Source organism: Strigops habroptila, chromosome 10, assembly GCF_004027225.2.
Source record: "Strigops habroptila isolate Jane chromosome 10, bStrHab1.2.pri, whole genome shotgun sequence".
NCBI classification, from domain to species: domain Eukaryota; kingdom Metazoa; phylum Chordata; class Aves; order Psittaciformes; family Psittacidae; genus Strigops; species Strigops habroptila.
In genome coordinates, this window is record NC_046359.1 from 30,701,444 (window position 1) to 30,719,766 (window position 18,323).

An 18,323-nucleotide genomic window follows, 5' to 3' on the forward strand; every position below is an offset into this window, starting at 1 on the left:
TGGAGCAACCTGCTCTAGTGGAAGGTGTCCCTGCCCGTGGCAGGGGGTTGGAACTGGATGAGCTTTAAGGTCTCTTCCAACACAAACCAGCCTGTGACCCTGTTGTACAATTCCATGAATAAATACAATTGATGCAAGGGGTGTTTAGCTCATCAGTTCAAGCGGAGAACATCACTGCAGTCAGGATCCAGGAACCAAACCTAACATTCTATACATTTATTAACATTAGCAGGTGCTTCTGTAATCTGATTACAAAACCCCCGAGCTTCACTTCCCCGAAACGTTTAGAAAATAGTATTTTCCTGTCATTTCAATCAGCAGCGCTGCAATAAACACGGAGCAGCAGCTGCTCCGAGCTCCCCCCCCCCCCCCCCATCTCCAGCAGCAGCGTTTGTCAGCCTTGTCCCGAGGACAAACCGTGCATTGTTTCCGCCACCTCGGCTGGGCTTTAAGCGGGGACGCGAATGCTGCTGCTGCTGGTGCCGCCGGGAAGAGCTACACAGCGCTTCCTGCTGCTGCTGCAGCAGCGAGGGCGGGCGGGCTGAGCCAATCAGGAGTGCCTGACTGAGATCGCACCAAAGTAGGTATTAAAAAAACCCTAAAAAAAAAATTAAATAAATAACTGAAAACACAGAGAAAAGCCCCACACTTCCTCCTCGACAGCTCTTCTGCTCCGCCCCATCTGCTCCCGCTCCCTCCCCCTCCTGCTCGCCTCAGGACCATGCCCCCCTCAGGACCCCCACAGCCCCTTTCACCCCCGTCCTACCATCCCAAATCCTCTTCGTGCCCCCCCGGCCGCCTCCGCTCGCCCTTCCCCTGCCGGCTCCCCAAGCCCCGCCACGCTCCCTCAGCGCGCCACCCCCCCCCGCAGCACACCTTGGGGCAGGTAATCCCGCCCCTCCTCGCACAAAGAGACACCGCGATTGGCCGGCGGGCGCCTGACCGCTGTCAATCAGCCGGCGGCTCCCCCTGTGATTGGGCAGCCCACCCCATCCCGGCCACGCTTTGGGGGGGTGTCTGTGGGTACGTGGGTTTCTGTCCCCGCATCGGGTGCGGGCGGATACACGTGCGCTTGCGGTGCCGGGTGGGGTGCGGAGGGAGGAGGAGGAGGAGGAGGAGGAGGAGGAAGGTCCCGGGGCGTTGCCACGCAGGGCTCCCACCATAGCAACCGCTTCCTCCTCCGGCCGTGACGTCGCAGCGTTTCCGCCCGGCTCGCGCCCTCGCTGCTTCCCTTCCTGCTGCCGGAGCCCGCGCCGCGCCCAGCATCCGAGGGAGCAGCCGCCGCCGCCGCACCGCGCTCCGCCGCCCGCCGCGCCCCGCCGACACCATGGTAGGGAGCCCGGCGCCGCTGGGGATGCGGGAGTTGGGCGGCTTCCCCGCCTAGCCCCCCCCCCACGCCCTCCGCTTTCATCCCCGGGGAAAGGGGGGTGGTTGTTATAGCCCGCCCGCCGCATCCCGGTCTGCGTTCCGGGCACGACGGTATTGCGCCCCTTCTTTCCTTCTCCGTCCATCCCTCCGGTTCTTTCCGTTCGCCTTTGAACCTGAGGCGGCGGATCCGTTCTCCTTCCCCCCCCCCCCCCCCCGCCTCCATCCCGCCATGAGGCGGCGGAAGGTTACTCCCCCCCTTGAGGCGATGGAACTGTCCTCTCCCCTTCGTCTTCCCCCCGTGAGGCGATGGTACGTTCCGCGCCGCACACAGGCGCTAGGGGCAGGCGCGTCCATTTCAGCCGGGGAATGGGGGTGGCGGTGAAGAGAACGAGCGAGGCGGGAAGATCCGGAGGGGGGGACAGGGACGCGGTGGGGCGATGCGCCGCCCCTCCCCGTGCCGCAGGGCGCGGCCGTGGTGGCGGGGGGAGGCGACGGCTTCTCCCCCGAGGGGCTGCGTGAGGAGCAGGTCGGAGCCTGGCAGAAAGGCCACGAAATGGAGTGGTGGGGTGGGACCCCAGCGGGAGGAAGCGCGGCCTCGGCCGCATCCGCCCCTACGGGCGGTCCCGGCGGGAGCCATCTTCCACAGAGCCGAGGGGCTTCGGGCCTGGCCTAGAAACGGCGGCGGCTCCTCGGCGGAGCGGGGCTGCTGAGGCAGCACCCTGCCTCCTGGCACGCAGGGCCCTGGTGCTGGAGCCAGCAGACAAAAGGGGGGAAGCAAAACCCGCGGAAGGAAGCTCTCGGTCGTAACAAACACGCGTTTTTTTGCAGCGGCCGCTCGGGGAAGCTTACATTTTGAGGGCTTGGAGATTTTTTTGTGTTCTCTGCACAGAGATGATGAAGATATAGTGCTGGGAACAGAGGAAATGTATTAAACGTACACTTGCCCGTTTTCTCTGGCGTTCTAAAAAGTCCCAGGGGACTCTTTTCATAAATGGGGCAGAATAGACCAAACATCTATTATGCTTCATCTGTTGTCAGGCCAGATTTGACGGGGCTTGGAGCAACCTGGTCTAATGAAAGATGTCCCTGCCCATGGCAGGGGGTTGGAACTGGATGAGCTTTAAGGTCCCTTCCAATCCAAACCACTCAGTGATTCATGGTGGTTCACTTTCTGTTTGGTTTGCCTACACTAAACATTTGCATCCCTGTTTAACTCGGGCTACTGACACTGACAAACTCAAATTATTAGCTCATACGGTTTTAACTGCTGTCCTGTTTTTGCTTGAGTCCTGCACAAGCATTTGTGCAGCAACAAACGTCTGTGTGTTTTAACACACTTGCCTGGGTTATTTCCTCTTAGTACTGGGGTTACCTATTGAGCCCTTCCCATGGTATTTACCCTTAGTTTCTTGAAAGTGTTGTATATCCAGTAAATAAATTTTTAGTGTGTATCATCCTGCAGACAGGATGTGCTACTAATCTCCCTGCTTCCTATAACACCCAAGTTTGAAGCCTCTGTGACTGGTCTGCAGCATGGAGCAGAGCTAATGGGAGTTGCAGAGGAAGCTGCTGAAAGACTGATGAGACTTGCAGCTCTTGTTTGAAATAGGCTTGTCTGAACAAGCTGGCTACCACCTCTGCAGTACGCAAACCTAGTTTAGAGTGACTACTCAGTGTGTCAGGCTACGTCTTGCTTCCGAACCAGAGAATTCCCCAGTCAGTCAGAAGTGGTATTTCTCATAGTGATCTCCTTTTTGGAACAGGGTTTGGATTGGCTTTTTCAAGATGCTTTCTACTTGCTGCAGATGAATTTGCTTTTGGGCAAAGAGTGTAGGCCTTCTGGCAAAGTACAGCAATGCCAGCAGGAGGGCGTCGCTTGCTATCAAAAGAGCATTGGATTTTCTGCTCTTGTGTCTTACCACAAGGTTTGGTTTCTTTGCTACTGGATTAAATGAGTCCATAGTCTTTGGAGTACCATGCAAATTCTTTTTCGTGGTTGTTAGTCAATACTATTCCCAAATCTGTGTAATTACAAGGTACATATGCCTCTCATACAAGATGACAGGATTGTGACAATTGGTAGTGTGGGTGTCTGGCGTGTTCCTACTTGCTTTGTCAGAACATCACTATCAAGAGGCTCCTGCTGGGAGCAAGGGCAGACCGAAGCCATCTCATGCAGGAGAGCCTCCAGACAGGCAGGACTTGCCTGTAAAGCAGTTCAGAGCCTTCTGCTTGCCTGACTGTTCAGCATGCACAGCCATCTACAGGAAGAATACTTCGGTAACAGTGTCTGGAGTGCCCAGAGCAGGCCCTCAGAGGCTGTTTTTAAGGGTGAGGTTTTAGCTTTAGGCTGTTGTATGTGCCTGGAGGGCCACAGGAAAATACCTACAGTCAGTTCGGCTCATAATAGCTGATTTCTGTGCTGAATGCGTTTCTAAGAAGCTTTGTTTTCCTGGAAGAGTTTTGTGGCATACCAGCTCATTACCCACATTACCTTAAAAACATGAGTTTCAGCACAGGAATGGGTCCTGCTCAAAAGTTCTGCCCTGTTACTGGCTACCACAGTTCCTGTTTTTCAGCAGTGTTGCTAGGATTGCCTTTTGTGGATATTGCTTGTTCTATCTACCTTGATAGTTGCATCAGGAGTGAACTTCATAATAGCTTTAAGAAGGTGATGATTTCCTCTTTGGCTGAAAGCTGGGGAAGTGACCTCCAGGAATTCAGGGGAGACTTTTTTTCCTGCTTTTTTTTTTTTTAATAATTGCTTTCCTACTCATCTCTCTCATCTAATCAATAACCTTTCTTAGAGGCAGGAGAAAAAAAAGCTGAATAGAAATTTGATTCCTTCCCCCCCCCAAAAAAGGGGGGGGGAGGAAAAACTAGTGCAAACCAAAAAACTCAAGTCAGGCTGGCAAGACCTGCCTACAAGTGATATGCAAATAACTCTGTACTTCTTGCTGGTTTATGGTGTGCAAATAATGGCCTCTTACACAACAGCAGTAAAAAGGCAGTTATGTTTCCTATCCTGCTGCAGATCTGAATTTAAGCTTTGGACTTTCAGCTGCCTTGGTGTAAGCGGAGGTGTCTGTCTATAGGCAGCAGAGGACATGGGCCTGCTGGGCCTTGGGAAGTCACTGGGCTCCTTTGCCCAGAGAAGCTGTGGCTGCCCCATCCCTGGCAGTGTTCAAGGCCAGGCTGGACACAGGGGCTTGGAGCAACCTGCTCTAGTGGAAGGTGTCCCTGCCCGTGGCAGGGGGTTGGAACTGGATGAGCTTTAAGGTCCTTTCCAACCCGAACCATGCTGTGGTGTTTCTATGCCAGTGCTGGTCTTTGGGGTGAAGTTAAATAGTCACTCCGTGCATTTCATCCTTTCTTACTCAGTAAGGTGGGGGTGGTAATGTCAGATGGGTTTTCTTGGGTGCTCAAATAACAGATTAAAAGCAAAGCAGTATTTAAGATCCTTGTATTTTTAACCACCCACATTTTCAGTTGGCTTGTGGACCATAGCTAACAACTTTTCAGAGGCCTGATTTGGCAAAACCTTCTATGTCTATGAGCTGATGATGTCCCATGGTGTTGCATGGCAACATAAGGGACAGCTTTCTGAAGCTGCTGTCCCAGAACAGTCAGGTGGTAATAGTTTTAATGAGAAAATGTTTGTCGCAGAGATGAACCATGACACATCACTGAGTCAGATGGAAATGCCACATGGTTACACAGGCACTTCTGGCAGTGGATTTTGAAGGTAGATAGGAGGGGTGGGATGCCCAGCATAGGGGAAACAAGGTGTTTGCTGAGACCCAAATACAGGGCAGTAATGTGACTAGCAAACATGGGAGCACAGTGTTCCCAAATCTGCCTTTGCAATTAGACAAGGCATACTTTAGTAAGTTCTCAGTGTCAGTTCTGGAAAAATTGATGATGCTTTTCCAAGAAGCAAAAGTTTCCACTTGAGTAGCTATGGACAGTCCACACTGGTGTGTACAATGAGTGTGTATGGTTCCCAAACAAAACAAGCCAAAAACTGGTTCCTGAAATGTCTCTGTAGATAACACATCCACAGGCACCGCTATGGAGGGCTCTGATCGTGGGAAAGAAAAGCCACACTGTACAGTTGTCAATCCTTAAAACCAAAATCAGTCTTTCAAACTTGTCTTGAGGCAGACTAAGTCATTAGTTTAAAGTCTTCTTGGCTGTCTCACAATCAAGGAAGAAACAAAGGACTTTCCTAGGTAAAATATTTTAAATATTCAAGGAAAATACTGGAGTTCGTAGCGCTTCCTGACAAAAGAGGAAGCAAATTTCATTGTGTCAAAGTTGTGTTTCAGTGCAGGCTTGCTACAAATCCAGTTTATCAGGTGTCTGGCATGTGTCTCAGTCCTGAAATGGCTTTCTGTATATGGGGATTTTCTTGAGAAAGCTTTGGATTATTCTTCAGTGTTCTCTCATTTAGATTAAGTTTCAGTTGTGGAAATTTAATTGGTGATGGAGGCAGAATGTTGGAAGCTATTAGTGGAGGCAGCTGGGGATGGCTCTTGCAGTTGGAAGCTGGCTAGACAGAAGGCTCTCTCTTCAGGCTGCCCCGTGGAGGGACAGCATTCTGCTCTCACAAGGCTTCTGCAGTGCTTTGCACTTAAGGCAGGAACGGTGGCTTTGTGTGGGGAATAAGAGCCACTGTGTTACTGCAGCACATGCTGACGAGGCATTTAATGCAACCATTACCTCATGTGCCTACAGCAGCCTGTATGAAAACACAATGGGGATACTGGTGGAAGTGCTTCAGAATAATATATGAGGCCATGCTGCCCACAAGACACACTGCCTTTGCAATAGCTGCATGGAGGTGGGGGAGGGAAACTCATTTTTGCTGATTCCCTCTGAGAAACTTTGTCCATTCTTGCTAGAATGTCTCCCTGAAGGTGCTGTACTGGCATCATTTTCCCATTTGATAATTAGGTGGTTTACAGATAAGGTCCTCAACACCTCTAGAAACAGGCTGGCTACTTGAATGTGGTCTTTTCTCTGCAGTTGTGTCCCAAGAATGGCTTTAAGTTGGTGTTGCCTGTGTTACAGGGTTGATCAATCCCTTACAACAAAACATCATCAGCTGATGGTTGCATATCCCACAAGTACCTGCAACATGTACTGCTAAAAGAGCAGCCACCTATAGAATCATAGAATCAACTAGGTTGGAAAAGACATTTAACATCATCAAGTCCAACCTCTAACCATGTACCAGTCCAGAGTTTGATAACTGCTTTCATGCTGAAAAAGGAGCAGAACCAGGCTAGCTGTTGTAGCTCTGTGGTGTTCAAGCCAGAACGCACAAAATAATAATGAATGTGCTATACTGAATGCTCTGAGCAGAGCAATATCAGGCTAGAAGGAGAAAATCCAGACTAACAATCATATCACAGAATCATAGAGTGGTTTGAGTGGAAGGGACCTTCAAGCTCATCTAGTTCCAACCCCCTGCCATGGGCAGGGACACCTTCCACTAGAGCAGGTTGCTCCAAGCCCCTATGTCCAACCTGGCCTTGAACACTGCCAGGGATGGGGCAGCCACAGCTTCTCTGGGCATCCTGTGTCAGGGCCTCAGCACCCTCACAGGGAAGAACTTTTTCCTAATGTCTCATCTAAGTCTCCCCTCTGTCACTTTAAAGCCATTCCCCCTTGTCCTGTCCCTATAGTCCCTTGTCAAAAGCCCCTCTCCAGCTTTCTTGTTGGCCCCTTTATGCACTGGAAGCTGCTCTAAGGTCTCCCCTTAAGGAGCCTTCTCTTCTCCAGAAGAACAAATAAACATTCTGTCATTGCTGATGGGGTGGAGGGTTCTCACCAGCCGTTCTTCTGTGCAGTTCAGCAAACACATAGGTAAAAGGTCAATTGAGGATGTGTATTTATGAGTGTGGCATTTCTCCTCATTCCAGTGGTCTTACCAGTCATCCCTTTGCTGCTCCACACTGAATGGTTACAGCCACCTTCCACCAAAACTCGCCTAGGGTTTGGGTTTTTTCTTTTTCCTTTTTAAGTATGTTTATGAAGCCAGCAGTGGCTGGTACAAGCCCACAGTTGAAGAGGGAGTCCCACAGTTACAAAAGTAGACCCTCTTTTTGGATGCAATTAGTTGCACCGGGAGTTCATGAGTTTGCTTCAGCACATGCTGTGACACAGCTATAGGGTTTTATCAGATGGAACAAATTTGCATTGTCCCTAGCAATATAATGGCTGCTAATGTCATCCTGTGTGTTGAATCCAGGGGTTGTACAGCACCTGTGAGAAGGAGTAGCACCAGCTACTAACAGCATTTTGCTTTGGAAAGCTGAAATAAAAATCCAGTTCTTAACTCCTGCCCCTTCAGCTTCTGGCCAGTCCCAGTTATCAGCTGCAGTTTAACAGTGAATTTTGAGTTTCCAGACTAAATACTCTCAACATTTTTGGAATCTGAACTGACTTGCCAGCAGTGCTCAGTTTCTTTATAAGGAAACAACTTGTCTCCTGACTTGGAGACACGTTTCTGGCTGTGCAGTAGCACGAGCATATGCTCTTTGACTGCACAATTTGCATCAACCTGCAGCACTGTTGCTGCTCCGTACTTCTGGGTCTCTGCTGAGCATTAACCTCTTCTTCCAAAGTTGACTTCTAGTTGCTGTGGTCTTGGAACAAAGACCAAGAAATGACAAAGGTAGAGCTATTTTATGCAATTACTAGACTCATTCCCATGCTAGCTCAGGCTTTCTAAGCATTTTCTACTTAGACTTTTAAGGGCTTTGTGACTGAAAACTGAATCTTGATACCTGTTGTCAGCTACTGACATGCGATTATTTAGAAGACAAACATCAGGGAAATAAAGGTTGTCTTGAGTTCAGTGCAGATTTGTCCTTAGTGAATGATGCAATAGTTCTAGTTGCTGCACTCTTTGCTTTATTAGGAGAACCATGTCTTCCCAGAGAACTCTTGTCCACACAAACAGCAGGAAGAGAAAGACCTTTATTCCGCATTAGTTCTATATCACGCTCTCACAAAGTGCGAGTCTCTTGCTATGGTGGAAGTGGCACAGGAATGAGTCACTTTGAGTCCATGTTTGCACTTTTGCTCAGATTTATCCTGAAATGGGCTCTCTGGGCTTACTTTCCTTGCCTTATTGGTGATATGCATAAGGGTGGCTGTCTGCCAGGCACAGTGACTTTCTCCCTGTTCTCCTATCCCAAAGTGCAAGGGATTCCGGATAGATTACCCCTAATAAGGAAGCCGTGTGTTAGAACTCTTGAGGGAGGTCCCCTTGTGTTTGAGTAACCCCCTAAAGAGCACTGTGGTCCGTGCTAGAGAAAAGCTGCTGTCTCAGATTCACTGCTGTAGGAGATTGCCCTGGTTTTGCATGACCAGCACTTGATGTCAAAATTCTATGGTCATAGATGCTGCCAGCTGTGCCACCTCTCTTCACTGGGTTAGCAAAGCTATGCCAGCCACTGGAGTTACAGAAGGAGACATGTTGGTAGGAAGAGGACTCATCTGAGGTCCTGCGAGGTAGGCATTGGTCAGGGCTTAAAGCAAAAATACACGTTAAGTAGTTGTCCAGTCCAGTAACCATCTCCCAAGGACCTGTTGGAAAGGTAGCACTGAGCACCCCTGTACCACTGACCTCCCCAGTTTTGCAGCTGAACTCTGCTGTGTCTTTAGAACACTTCCACTCTGGCAAGGTACAGTGCCCCTCCAAATGAATGCATCAAACACACATTTTGGGGCTAAGCTTGAGGAAAACCAAAGTAAAGAACAACCTTTAGTCCTTTTCAACCTTTACTCCTTTTCAGTTGGTGTGTCTCACATAATGCTTTACTTGACTCTATAGTAGTGCTGGCTGTGCTTTAACAGCGATGTGTGGGAGTTTACACAGAGGGAGGAGGGCTGTTTTTCCTTCTGTGATATGAATTACCGTATCTGAGGATAAAGTCATCTGGATTTGGAAGACCAGCAGGGGAAGAAGCAGTATGAGAAAGGAGTCTCACTGTTTACACTGCATGCAGGGTTTTGAACAGACAAATAAGTGTTGGACAGCCTTCGGTTTGGTTTTTACTGCTCTGGCCAGGATGTCCTTCCAGCATGACTTCCCATATTTGCTATTACACAGCTGCTTTTAAGCTCTCCAACTTTGCTGCACTCTGATAACAAAACACAGATACAAATGCTTCTACCCTGCCACCTTTTTTTGTCTCATTCCCAAAAAAGCAGCAGACTGAAAATGCAGTTCAGCCTCTTGTCGTTCTCGTTAGGTCTTGTCCTCTTTATTCTGTGCAGCTGCCTTTAACATCAGATTGGTGATGCTGCATCTGCACCTCCTATTACAGCCAGGACAGGAAGATAAACCACTAAGTAACTAGAATTTCTCATCGGACTTCAAGGGGAAAAAGATGAAAAGGGAGGTAGCTTGCTTTGAAAAACTGGTGAATTGCTGGGAAATAGACACTTTAACTGTTAGACTTGCAACTTCTCCCTTTAAAACACTGAATTCAGAACAGCTTCTGAAAGTTGGCTTGTTCAGCTAAAAACCGTACCACTGCGGTCCCAGTACCCCACACTACATCTCTCTTCATGTCTAAACCAAATCCATGTGACAAGTGTGGAATTTGGCCACGTTTTACCTCTGCTCCTAAAGCTGCTAGTAAGCATGCTAGGAAACTTTGAACAGAAGATTCTCATGGACTTGGTTGTGTAGTCAGCCTGAAATGGGTAACAAAATTCAGCTGCTCTAATGCCAAAGGATCTGCCACAGCTGAATCTCGGAGGACAAGGGGTGGACATGCGTGTGAAACTACCCCAAATATAATGTTCTAGTATAAGTAGGATTGTGTCTTCTTTGGAATAGTTTTGGTTTGCCAGCTGTCTGTGGGCAGCATCGAGACTCCACATTCTTTACTTGGCCTGGAAAAAGAGGGCCTGCAGCCTTTCCTGACGAGACTCTTGGGCCACTGGCAACTATTGCCAGTGTCGGTTGTCTTCTAGCCTTGGATTTAAGGCAGCGTGGTAAAGGAGTTGTGAAACTTTGCGGTGGTAGCCCTAAAGGTCTTTGCTCTTGTCTTTACAGGCATCTGGAGTACAAGTTGCTGATGAGGTATGCCGTATTTTCTATGACATGAAAGTGCGGAAGTGCTCTACGCCTGAGGAAATCAAGAAGAGGAAGAAGGCTGTCATCTTCTGCCTCAGTCCAGATAAAAAGTGCATTATTGTGGAAGAAGGCAAAGAGATTCTGGTGGGAGATGTTGGTGTGACAGTTACCGACCCTTTCAAGCACTTTGTGCAGATGCTTCCCGAGAAGGATTGCCGTTATGCCTTGTATGATGCAAGCTTTGAGACCAAGGAATCCAAAAAAGAAGAGCTGATGTTTTTCTTGTGGTAAGCCATCTTCCCAGCTCACTCATTCCTAACATGCAGTCCAAGCACTGTGGGTGAGGTCTCTGAGAAATGGCAGGCTTAAAGTGAGCCTGTCTTTTGAGCCATGAGACACTTCACTTGTTCATCATCAGTAGGATACTGCTTCTATCTCTGCTGGATGATAAATGTCACTAACTGCACTCTTTCTGGTGTATCCCACTAGGGCACCAGAACAAGCACCTCTCAAAAGCAAGATGATCTACGCAAGCTCCAAGGATGCAATCAAAAAGAAGTTTCAAGGTATGTAATGCACATAGTGCTCCTACCTGTGCCATGCTCCTACAATGCTTACACAGCGTGGCTTAACCGTTGGCTAATTGGTTTGGGATGGTTTCGGGTTTTTTTGAGGTACTAGTGAGAGATGAGAACTTCACAGGTGAAATGCCTATGACAGAGTGAAAGTGAGATCTGCCTAAAACTTCCACTGCTGACTCTAAATTATAGAGACACAAGAGCTATGCTCAAGACAAGAGCAGGCTTTGCAGTGTGTGACACTGTAGCTGTAGTGTACAGAGCAGCACATCTGCACCCTACAGGCTAGAAACCATTAGATTCCTAACACAGAGCTGGGTTTTGTGCAGACCTGCCTCTGTGGCAGAGGACTTTCAGCCCTGTGTCTGATGAAATACACAATCTCATAAACTTAGTGTGCTGTAGTAGTAGTAATTAACGATTCACTTGATTTAGAGATGCAGTTGGGATTACTCATTTCAAAAGGCATTGCATCTCCAAGTGAAGAAGAGAAGTTCTTCTGTGAGGCACCATTAGCCATGAAGTAAACACCTTGCTGCAGCATTCAGAAATTTCATGCTAAGTCAGTCTGGCGCGTAGGCAGATAGCACTGCCCCCCTTCAGTTCCTGCTTGCAGTGTGCAGGACTGATGGGATCATTGTGCAGCAGTGCCAGCCAGTGGGTTGGAACTACTGCATTCAGCTCTGGGGCCCCCAACACAAGAGGGACATGGAGTTGTTGGAGTGAGTCCAGAGGAGGCCACGGAGATGCTCCGGGCGCTGGAGCAGCTCTGCTCTGGAGGCGGGCTGAGAGAGCTGGGCTGGTTCAGCCTGGAGAAGAGAAGGCTCCTTAAGGGGAGACCTTAGAGCAGCTCCAGTGCCTAAAGGGGCCGACGAGAAATCTGGAGAGGGGCTTTTGACAAGGGCCTGTAGGGACAGGACGAGGGGGAATGGCTTTAACCTGACAGAGGGGAGATTTAGATGAGACACTAGGAAGAAGTTCTTCCCTGTGAGGGTGCTGAGGCCCTGGCAGAGGTTGCCCAGAGAAGCTGTGGCTGCCCCATCCCTGGCAGTGTTCAAGGCCAGGTTGGACACAGGGGCTTGGAGCAACCTGCTCTAGTGGAAGGTGTCCCTGCCTGTGGCACGGGGTTGGAACTGGATGAGCTTTAAGGTCCCTTCCAACGCAAACCATTCTATGGTGAGACTTGTGTGCTTCATGTGTGGGAGTTAGGAAAAAAAAAAAAAGAAATCCTGAAGAAATTCTGCTTTTCTCCATATAAGACAGGCTTGGGTGTTGGGCTCCCTGCCCTCCCTCCCTTTGCCTACACCAGCAAAGTCTTTCTGGATTTACATCTCAGGTTCTCACTCTGATTTTTTCACCCACATCTCCAGAGCCAGCAGGAGCTGAGTCAGCCATCTTGGTGTGCTTGCGTGTAGCTCCCTCCCCTGCCATCACCAGGGTAGCACTAGAAATGAGAGCTTTGCTTGTGAGACAGCCTGCAATGAAAAGGCCAACAGTCTGAGCACTGATGTAGTGAAAACTTTCTCCCTGATATTTGTGTTGGTATTTGGTGTGCAGCCACATGTCTGTTGTGACATATCAGGGGAAAACCATCCAAATGCCTAAGCTAAGGCAGGACTTATCTGCTTGAGTGATCAGATTGCTGCTTCTAATATTACTAGCAAGTATGTTTCTTTGATTACTAGCATGTGGAAATAACAATGCATTATTGAGTGTTTTGCCTCTTTTTTAGGCATAAAGCATGAATGCCAAGCAAATGGGCCAGAGGACCTCAACCGAGCTTGCATTGCTGAGAAGCTAGGAGGCTCCCTAGTCGTAGCTTTTGAAGGAAGTCCCGTGTAGATGTCATACAGTGCCACAACTCTACAAGCATTCCATGTTTTAATATATCAGTTATGTAAAGCAACCATTCTAGGCAAGGGTTTCACTAACTGTAGGGAAGCTGTCTTGTAGAATAAAGTAGATTTTGGAGATGTAGCTCGTATGTACAAATGACCCTAAATAAATCAAATCTAAGGATTTATCTTGGTGTATTAATATTTGCATTGGTTGTCCAGCCCAGTTATGTCCCCAGTGGATTTAACACTAAAGGTATTCAAAAAATTTTGGTCCAGTGCAGCACTGTATCATGGGATGAAAGTGGGGGGAGGTGAGAACAATCTGGTTCCTGTTCTTGCTTTTCTAAATTGTATCAAGCAAAATTCAGCCGGTCTTTTTGAGGCTACTGGCCAAATTGCCAAACTCAAAAATGTTTCCCCTATAACTGTTTAATACAAAACTTCAAACCTGTAGTTAACTGTTTGGCTAAAGCAACCTGTTGGCACCAAAACTGGGTTAAATTCTTAGTACTTTCAGTTTCGGAGCAGTACTAATAAAGGCTAATTCTGAAGGTAAATAGAGATGAGACACACTTTTTTTTTTTCTTGGAGAAATAGTCCTAATCCACTCTCTTGTAAACTCACGGTGCAGTAATAATATTTAAAGGTTCACTTGTTGTGTAGGTTCAATTTTCTTGTTATGAAGTGTCTTGAGGTCTTTCCAGCCTGAGTGATTCTATAAAAACTGCTTTTCTGTTGACATAGTTTAATTTAGAACTACCTTAGTTTCTCTAATAACTCACTTACTAGCAGATCAGATGCTTCTGAAGCTTTTACAAGTGCAGATTCTTATAGCAGCGCTCTCCAGTTATGGGTAGTACAATGAGGAGGAGCCACATCTTTAAAAAGTGGTATTCTCAGCCCCAGTCCTTGGTCACTTGGTCCATTTGTCCGTAATTACTCTTGATTTAACTTAGTAGAACCCATCAGCCTGACTAATACGGCTTGATCTGGGCTTTTTTGTCTGTTAGCTTCTTTAATTCTGTAGAAATGCATGGAAATATCACCTACTAGAAAGTTTGACCTGAAATGCCTTTTGTATGGGGGGGGTGGGAGGGGGTAGAGAACATTCCTGTGCCAGCTACAGAGATCTTAAAAGCTTCCATGTTTCACCAGTGGTTGATTAAAGCTGTTTCCTTTGTGTAATGTGTACATGGGAGTTGCATAGAGTTTTCCTGTATGTCTGTAGAGAAAAAGAAAAAAAAAATAACAAAACCAAAACCCTTAGCCTCCAGTGCATTACTGTGGTATGTTCTGTGCGTGCCAAATTAAAAGAGCCTAAATAAATGGGCTTTCGCCTCCCCTGGGTCAGTGACTGATTCCTCTCCAGCCTCTGGAATAGCCCGGTGCTTGAGGAGCTGGTACTGCCCTGTGCTGCTCATGGTGGGAGAAGGGATGGGGGGAAGCAGGTTCATCAGCACAGTGTGCAGCTTGGTGCAGGCACTAGCTCCCGGACCTGGTCTCTGCCTTTTAGGTTTCAGACCTGAGTTTCCATGGGTTGGGGAGTTTTCTGGCAAACACTTGCTGTCTGAGCAGGAGAAACCCAGCACGTGTCAGTGATTGTGTGCTGCTTTCCCTGTAAAAACTGAGGGTGCTTTCTGTGACCAGGCAGTTGCAGGCTGCCCCTTCCTCTGGCCAGATGTGCAGGGACAGAACAGCTGTGCTGTCCCCACAGCTCGTTGGCAGAGCAGTGAGCTGCTGCCTGGTTTATTGGTGGAGCCAGGGAAATAATGGTCCATTGCCTACCTCAGTGTGTGCTCTCTCTGGCCATGCTGCATGGTTAAAACCCATAATTAAAGGCAGGCATTGCCTCTTTGCTCCAGCTTGGCACCCAGGCGGGTCACAGAGTTGGGAGCACAAGGTTTTCCAGTGCAGAGACCCACCAGCGCAAAGCTTTCTGATCTTGACAGAAGCAAACCAGCCTGGCTTCTGCTGGTGCTTTTAGCCTGTGTTTGAGTCAGCTTTGAGCTCACTCAAGTGGGTGATCATCATCAACAGCTCCTCCTTGCCTAGGTGTCTGCAGTACAGGTCTCTGTCCAAAGTCCAGGTTGAGATAAGGTGTGACACAGCGGGAGTGGCGCTGCCTGACAAACAAAGGGAACTCCCAGCCAAGATCCAGCTGATAACTAGTGCTGCCAGAGCCGGACTGCAGGCATCTTTCAAGACATACCCAGCCCAGGTGACGCCGTGGTGGACTTCTGCCTGGGATTTCCTTTCTTGGTTAGAAGACTGAGCCAGAGACCTGCAAAGGGAGAAGGATGTCAGACCTGCAAGGTAGGAGGGAGCTTCCCACAACATGAAAGCTCTTGGATAAGGGTACAAAGTGTTTTAGTCTTGGGACTTTGAGGGATGAGGGTTCTGAGGTGGCACTTGAGACATTGGCTAGGTGTGGTCCCACAGTTTAAGCTGATCTAAGAGGCTCTGGCTGGTTTTAGGATCCTCACAACAGGTCCCAAGGTAGTATACTGGCCTCTGGAACAGTGCTCCTTGCGCTCCAGGGCTGGCAGAACTCTTAACCTTCAGAGCTATAATGCTTCATACTTGTCCATGTCATGGAATTAGTGAGCCAGACTTCACCACCTCCCAAGGCTGTTTGTCCTTCTGTGGTTGGAGAGGATAAAAAGCATGGGAAGATGTTTCCTCTTGTGATTCAAAGGTTTCAGATCCTTTCAGTTCATGTTTCAGTTGAAGTTTCTCTGGTTTGGACTTGATGATCTTAAAGGTCTTTTCCAACCTTGTTGGTTCTAGGCGAGCAGGGAGAGACAACATTAGGAATTTTTCCTACAGCTTGGCTGGTTGCTGGGGAGAGAAGGTAATTTCTAACAATACTACATGAAGAAGAAAAAGGTGTTCAGGTGATGGACATGGCTCAGAGCCGTGCAAGCTCAGCAGGACCACAGCCCAGGTAGTGCAGCTTGGCTGCAGCAAGAGAAGAGCTGCCAGAAACCTTTTCAAGTCCACATGCAGTCAAGAGTTTCCCTGAAAGCCATTTTTGTCCATCATGCTGGGGAGAAGATGGGGATGTGAGGTGGAGACTGGTAATTCAAGCCTGAGCATGAGCAGCAGATGGTGCAAACATCACTTAGCTGCTCCAGCAAAAGTAAGGTTGGGTGTCTAAGCTGTGGCTTAGACAGGCTGATAGGTAACTCCAGCTGTGGCTGAAACCAGCATAAAGACCCAGTGTTCCCATCCAAAATCACTCCACCTGGGTGATTGCTTGATCCTTATCACTGAAGTACCTGTCTGCAGCACCCAGATCATACCTGCCCTGAGTCAGAGACTGACAAGTAACAAGGTGACAGCATGGCTTGCCTGAAGCAAAGAAGGTAGCCCTCACCCTTGGTGAGTAGTCAAAGCCTATGGTGGTACATCGCAAAATCCCACCAGCTCCTGTGAGAGCTGGGGATGGCCCGTCCTCAGCCCTGCATGAGGGCAAGGCTTGGGTTTCTCCTAGCCCCTTGGGATGTCCTTCCCTTTCTACCAAGGTGCTGAGAGAAGAAACCAAATCCCAATGAAACTCTGCCAAATGTCAAAACTTAAACTAAATGTCTTTCCCCAAAGAGAAGTGTGTTTTTCTGCCTCTCTCTTCCTAAAGCAGCCAGCTTGGTGACGTGTCCTGGAAGGGCACCATGTCACCCAATGCAGGGGACACCGAATCTCCTCTTGTGTGGTTTTTGGAGCCCTATCAGAGCCCACCTCCCCCATGGCACGTATGGGACACCAGCCACCCTCCTTGTGTTGGCTGTGTTGAGGGCTTTGTTACTGCTGGTGGATTAGTGCCTGGGTAGGTGCTCTGTTTTCTGCGAGAGCTCACGAAAAAGGAAATCATTGTTGCAAAAGCAAAAAAACTGAAAAACCAAAGTATTGCATCACTTGGTGGCTCCCAGTGCTCTGGGGCCCTTCTTACCCGTGGCTGTGTGGGGTGATGGCCACCCTGATATGCTCAACAGCTCCCTCCAGCCTCTGGGGTGGTTTATTTGCAATCCTGCTGAATTCCAGGTGATCTTCAAAGCCACAAGGTGCCAGGCCAGGCACGCTGCTCTGCAGCAAGAGGCGATGGTGGCGGCCTTGAGGGCTGAGGTCACCAGCGGTCCTTGCTTCATGAGGTTCCCCCCCCCATGCACCACAAAGTCCAGAAAGAGAAACCAAAGGGTAATTATGGCTGTGGGGCTGCTGAGCGAGTTTGTCCCTCCATTGTGGGCAGATGGACCTGCCAAAGCACTTGTGTGATCTGTGCATACGTGTACATCCATAAAGTCCTGCCTGTGTGAAGTCTCTGGCGTCTAATACAGAGGTTGAGCACACACTGCCCTCCCCAGGAACAAGATGGAGGTAGGTCTGCCCCTCATCTCCCTTCCTGGCCTTGGCTCTTCACACACCCCTGAGGGACCCAGCGCTTCCGGGGCTTTTTCCCCTCCTGCCCCTCTCAAATCCTGCTGATGTCAGCGCCCAGCTCAGCAGCTTTATTGTGGGAGACAGGCACCGAGCCATCGCGTGGGATCTGCCTCTTCCTAAGAGCACAGCTTGGGGGGGGAAATGAAAAAAAGACATAAAGAAAAAAAAAGACAGCAAGATAAAAAAGGGAGAAAAAGGAGAGAGAGAAAAGAGAGGAAGGGAAAATGGGGGGAAAGAGAAAGAAAGATAGCTAGAAAAAAGAAAGCTAGAAAAAAGGGGGTTGAAGGGAAGAAAGAAAGAAAGGAAATAGGAATAATGGAGAAAGAAGAAGAAAAAGGGCAAAAAAAGAAAGATAAAGAGGAGAAAAGAGGGGGAAAGAAAAAAGGAAGTGTGGGAAGAAGGGGGAGACGGAAAGGGGAAAAAAGGAAAAAGATACAGAATAGAAAAAAGAAAAAAAGGGAGAGAAGGGAAAAAAGAAAAAAAGGGAGAGAAGGGAAAAAAGAAAAAAAGAGAAAAGGAAGAAAGGGAAAAACGGGGAAAAGAAAAAAAGAGTGAAAGTAAAGAAAAAAATTTTAAAAAGGGGGTCAGGGAGGGGGGAAAAACCTTCAGAAGGAAAGCCACAAGAAGGGGAGAGCGGAGCAGAGCCCAGCAGCACCCAAGGGCCAGCACCACACAGCACCCACAGGGACAAACTCACAGGCAGGAGGGACAGTTGGTCACCCAGTGTGCCCCGTCCCCAGGCTTGCCCAACGCTGTAGCAGGGCAGTAGCAGCCCACAGGAGCTCAGTGAGCACAGCCAGTGCTGGAGGAAACAGTGCTCTGCTTCGCTTATGTTGGAGAAAAAACCCAGAGGGAATGGCTCTTGCAGCACAGCAAGCAAGGGGCGGGTAAAGGATCTGCTGCTGGCCAAAGCAGGGGCCTTCTTCAGTGATGCCAAAGAGCCGCCGGGCCTGAAAACTTACAATAAAAAGAAATAATAAATAGAAAACCAAAGCAAGGCCAAGC

The 18,323-nt window shown here is 48.7% G+C and overlaps 1 protein-coding gene across 1 annotated transcript; it reads left to right on the forward strand.

Annotated features, from left to right (window-relative positions):
* The first annotated feature begins 715 nt into the window (after nucleotides 1-715).
* DSTN (destrin, actin depolymerizing factor) lies at nucleotides 716-14,214 on the forward strand. Its single transcript, XM_030500190.1, has 4 exons — nucleotides 716-1,330; nucleotides 10,448-10,755; nucleotides 10,958-11,034; nucleotides 12,779-14,214. Exons 1-4 carry the CDS (start codon nucleotides 1,328-1,330, stop codon nucleotides 12,886-12,888), a joined length of 498 nt encoding a protein of 165 aa, XP_030356050.1. The 5' UTR covers nucleotides 716-1,327; the 3' UTR covers nucleotides 12,889-14,214.
* The last annotated feature ends 4,109 nt before the right edge of the window (nucleotides 14,215-18,323 follow it).

Excerpts from the sequence above, each read along its gene's own strand:
- DSTN (XM_030500190.1), top strand. Across the intron at positions 10,756-10,957 it reads GAGCTGATGTTTTTCTTGTG|GGCACCAGAACAAGCACCTC; the intron begins GTAAGCCATCTT and ends GTATCCCACTAG. Across the intron at positions 11,035-12,778 it reads AATCAAAAAGAAGTTTCAAG|GCATAAAGCATGAATGCCAA; the intron begins GTATGTAATGCA and ends CCTCTTTTTTAG.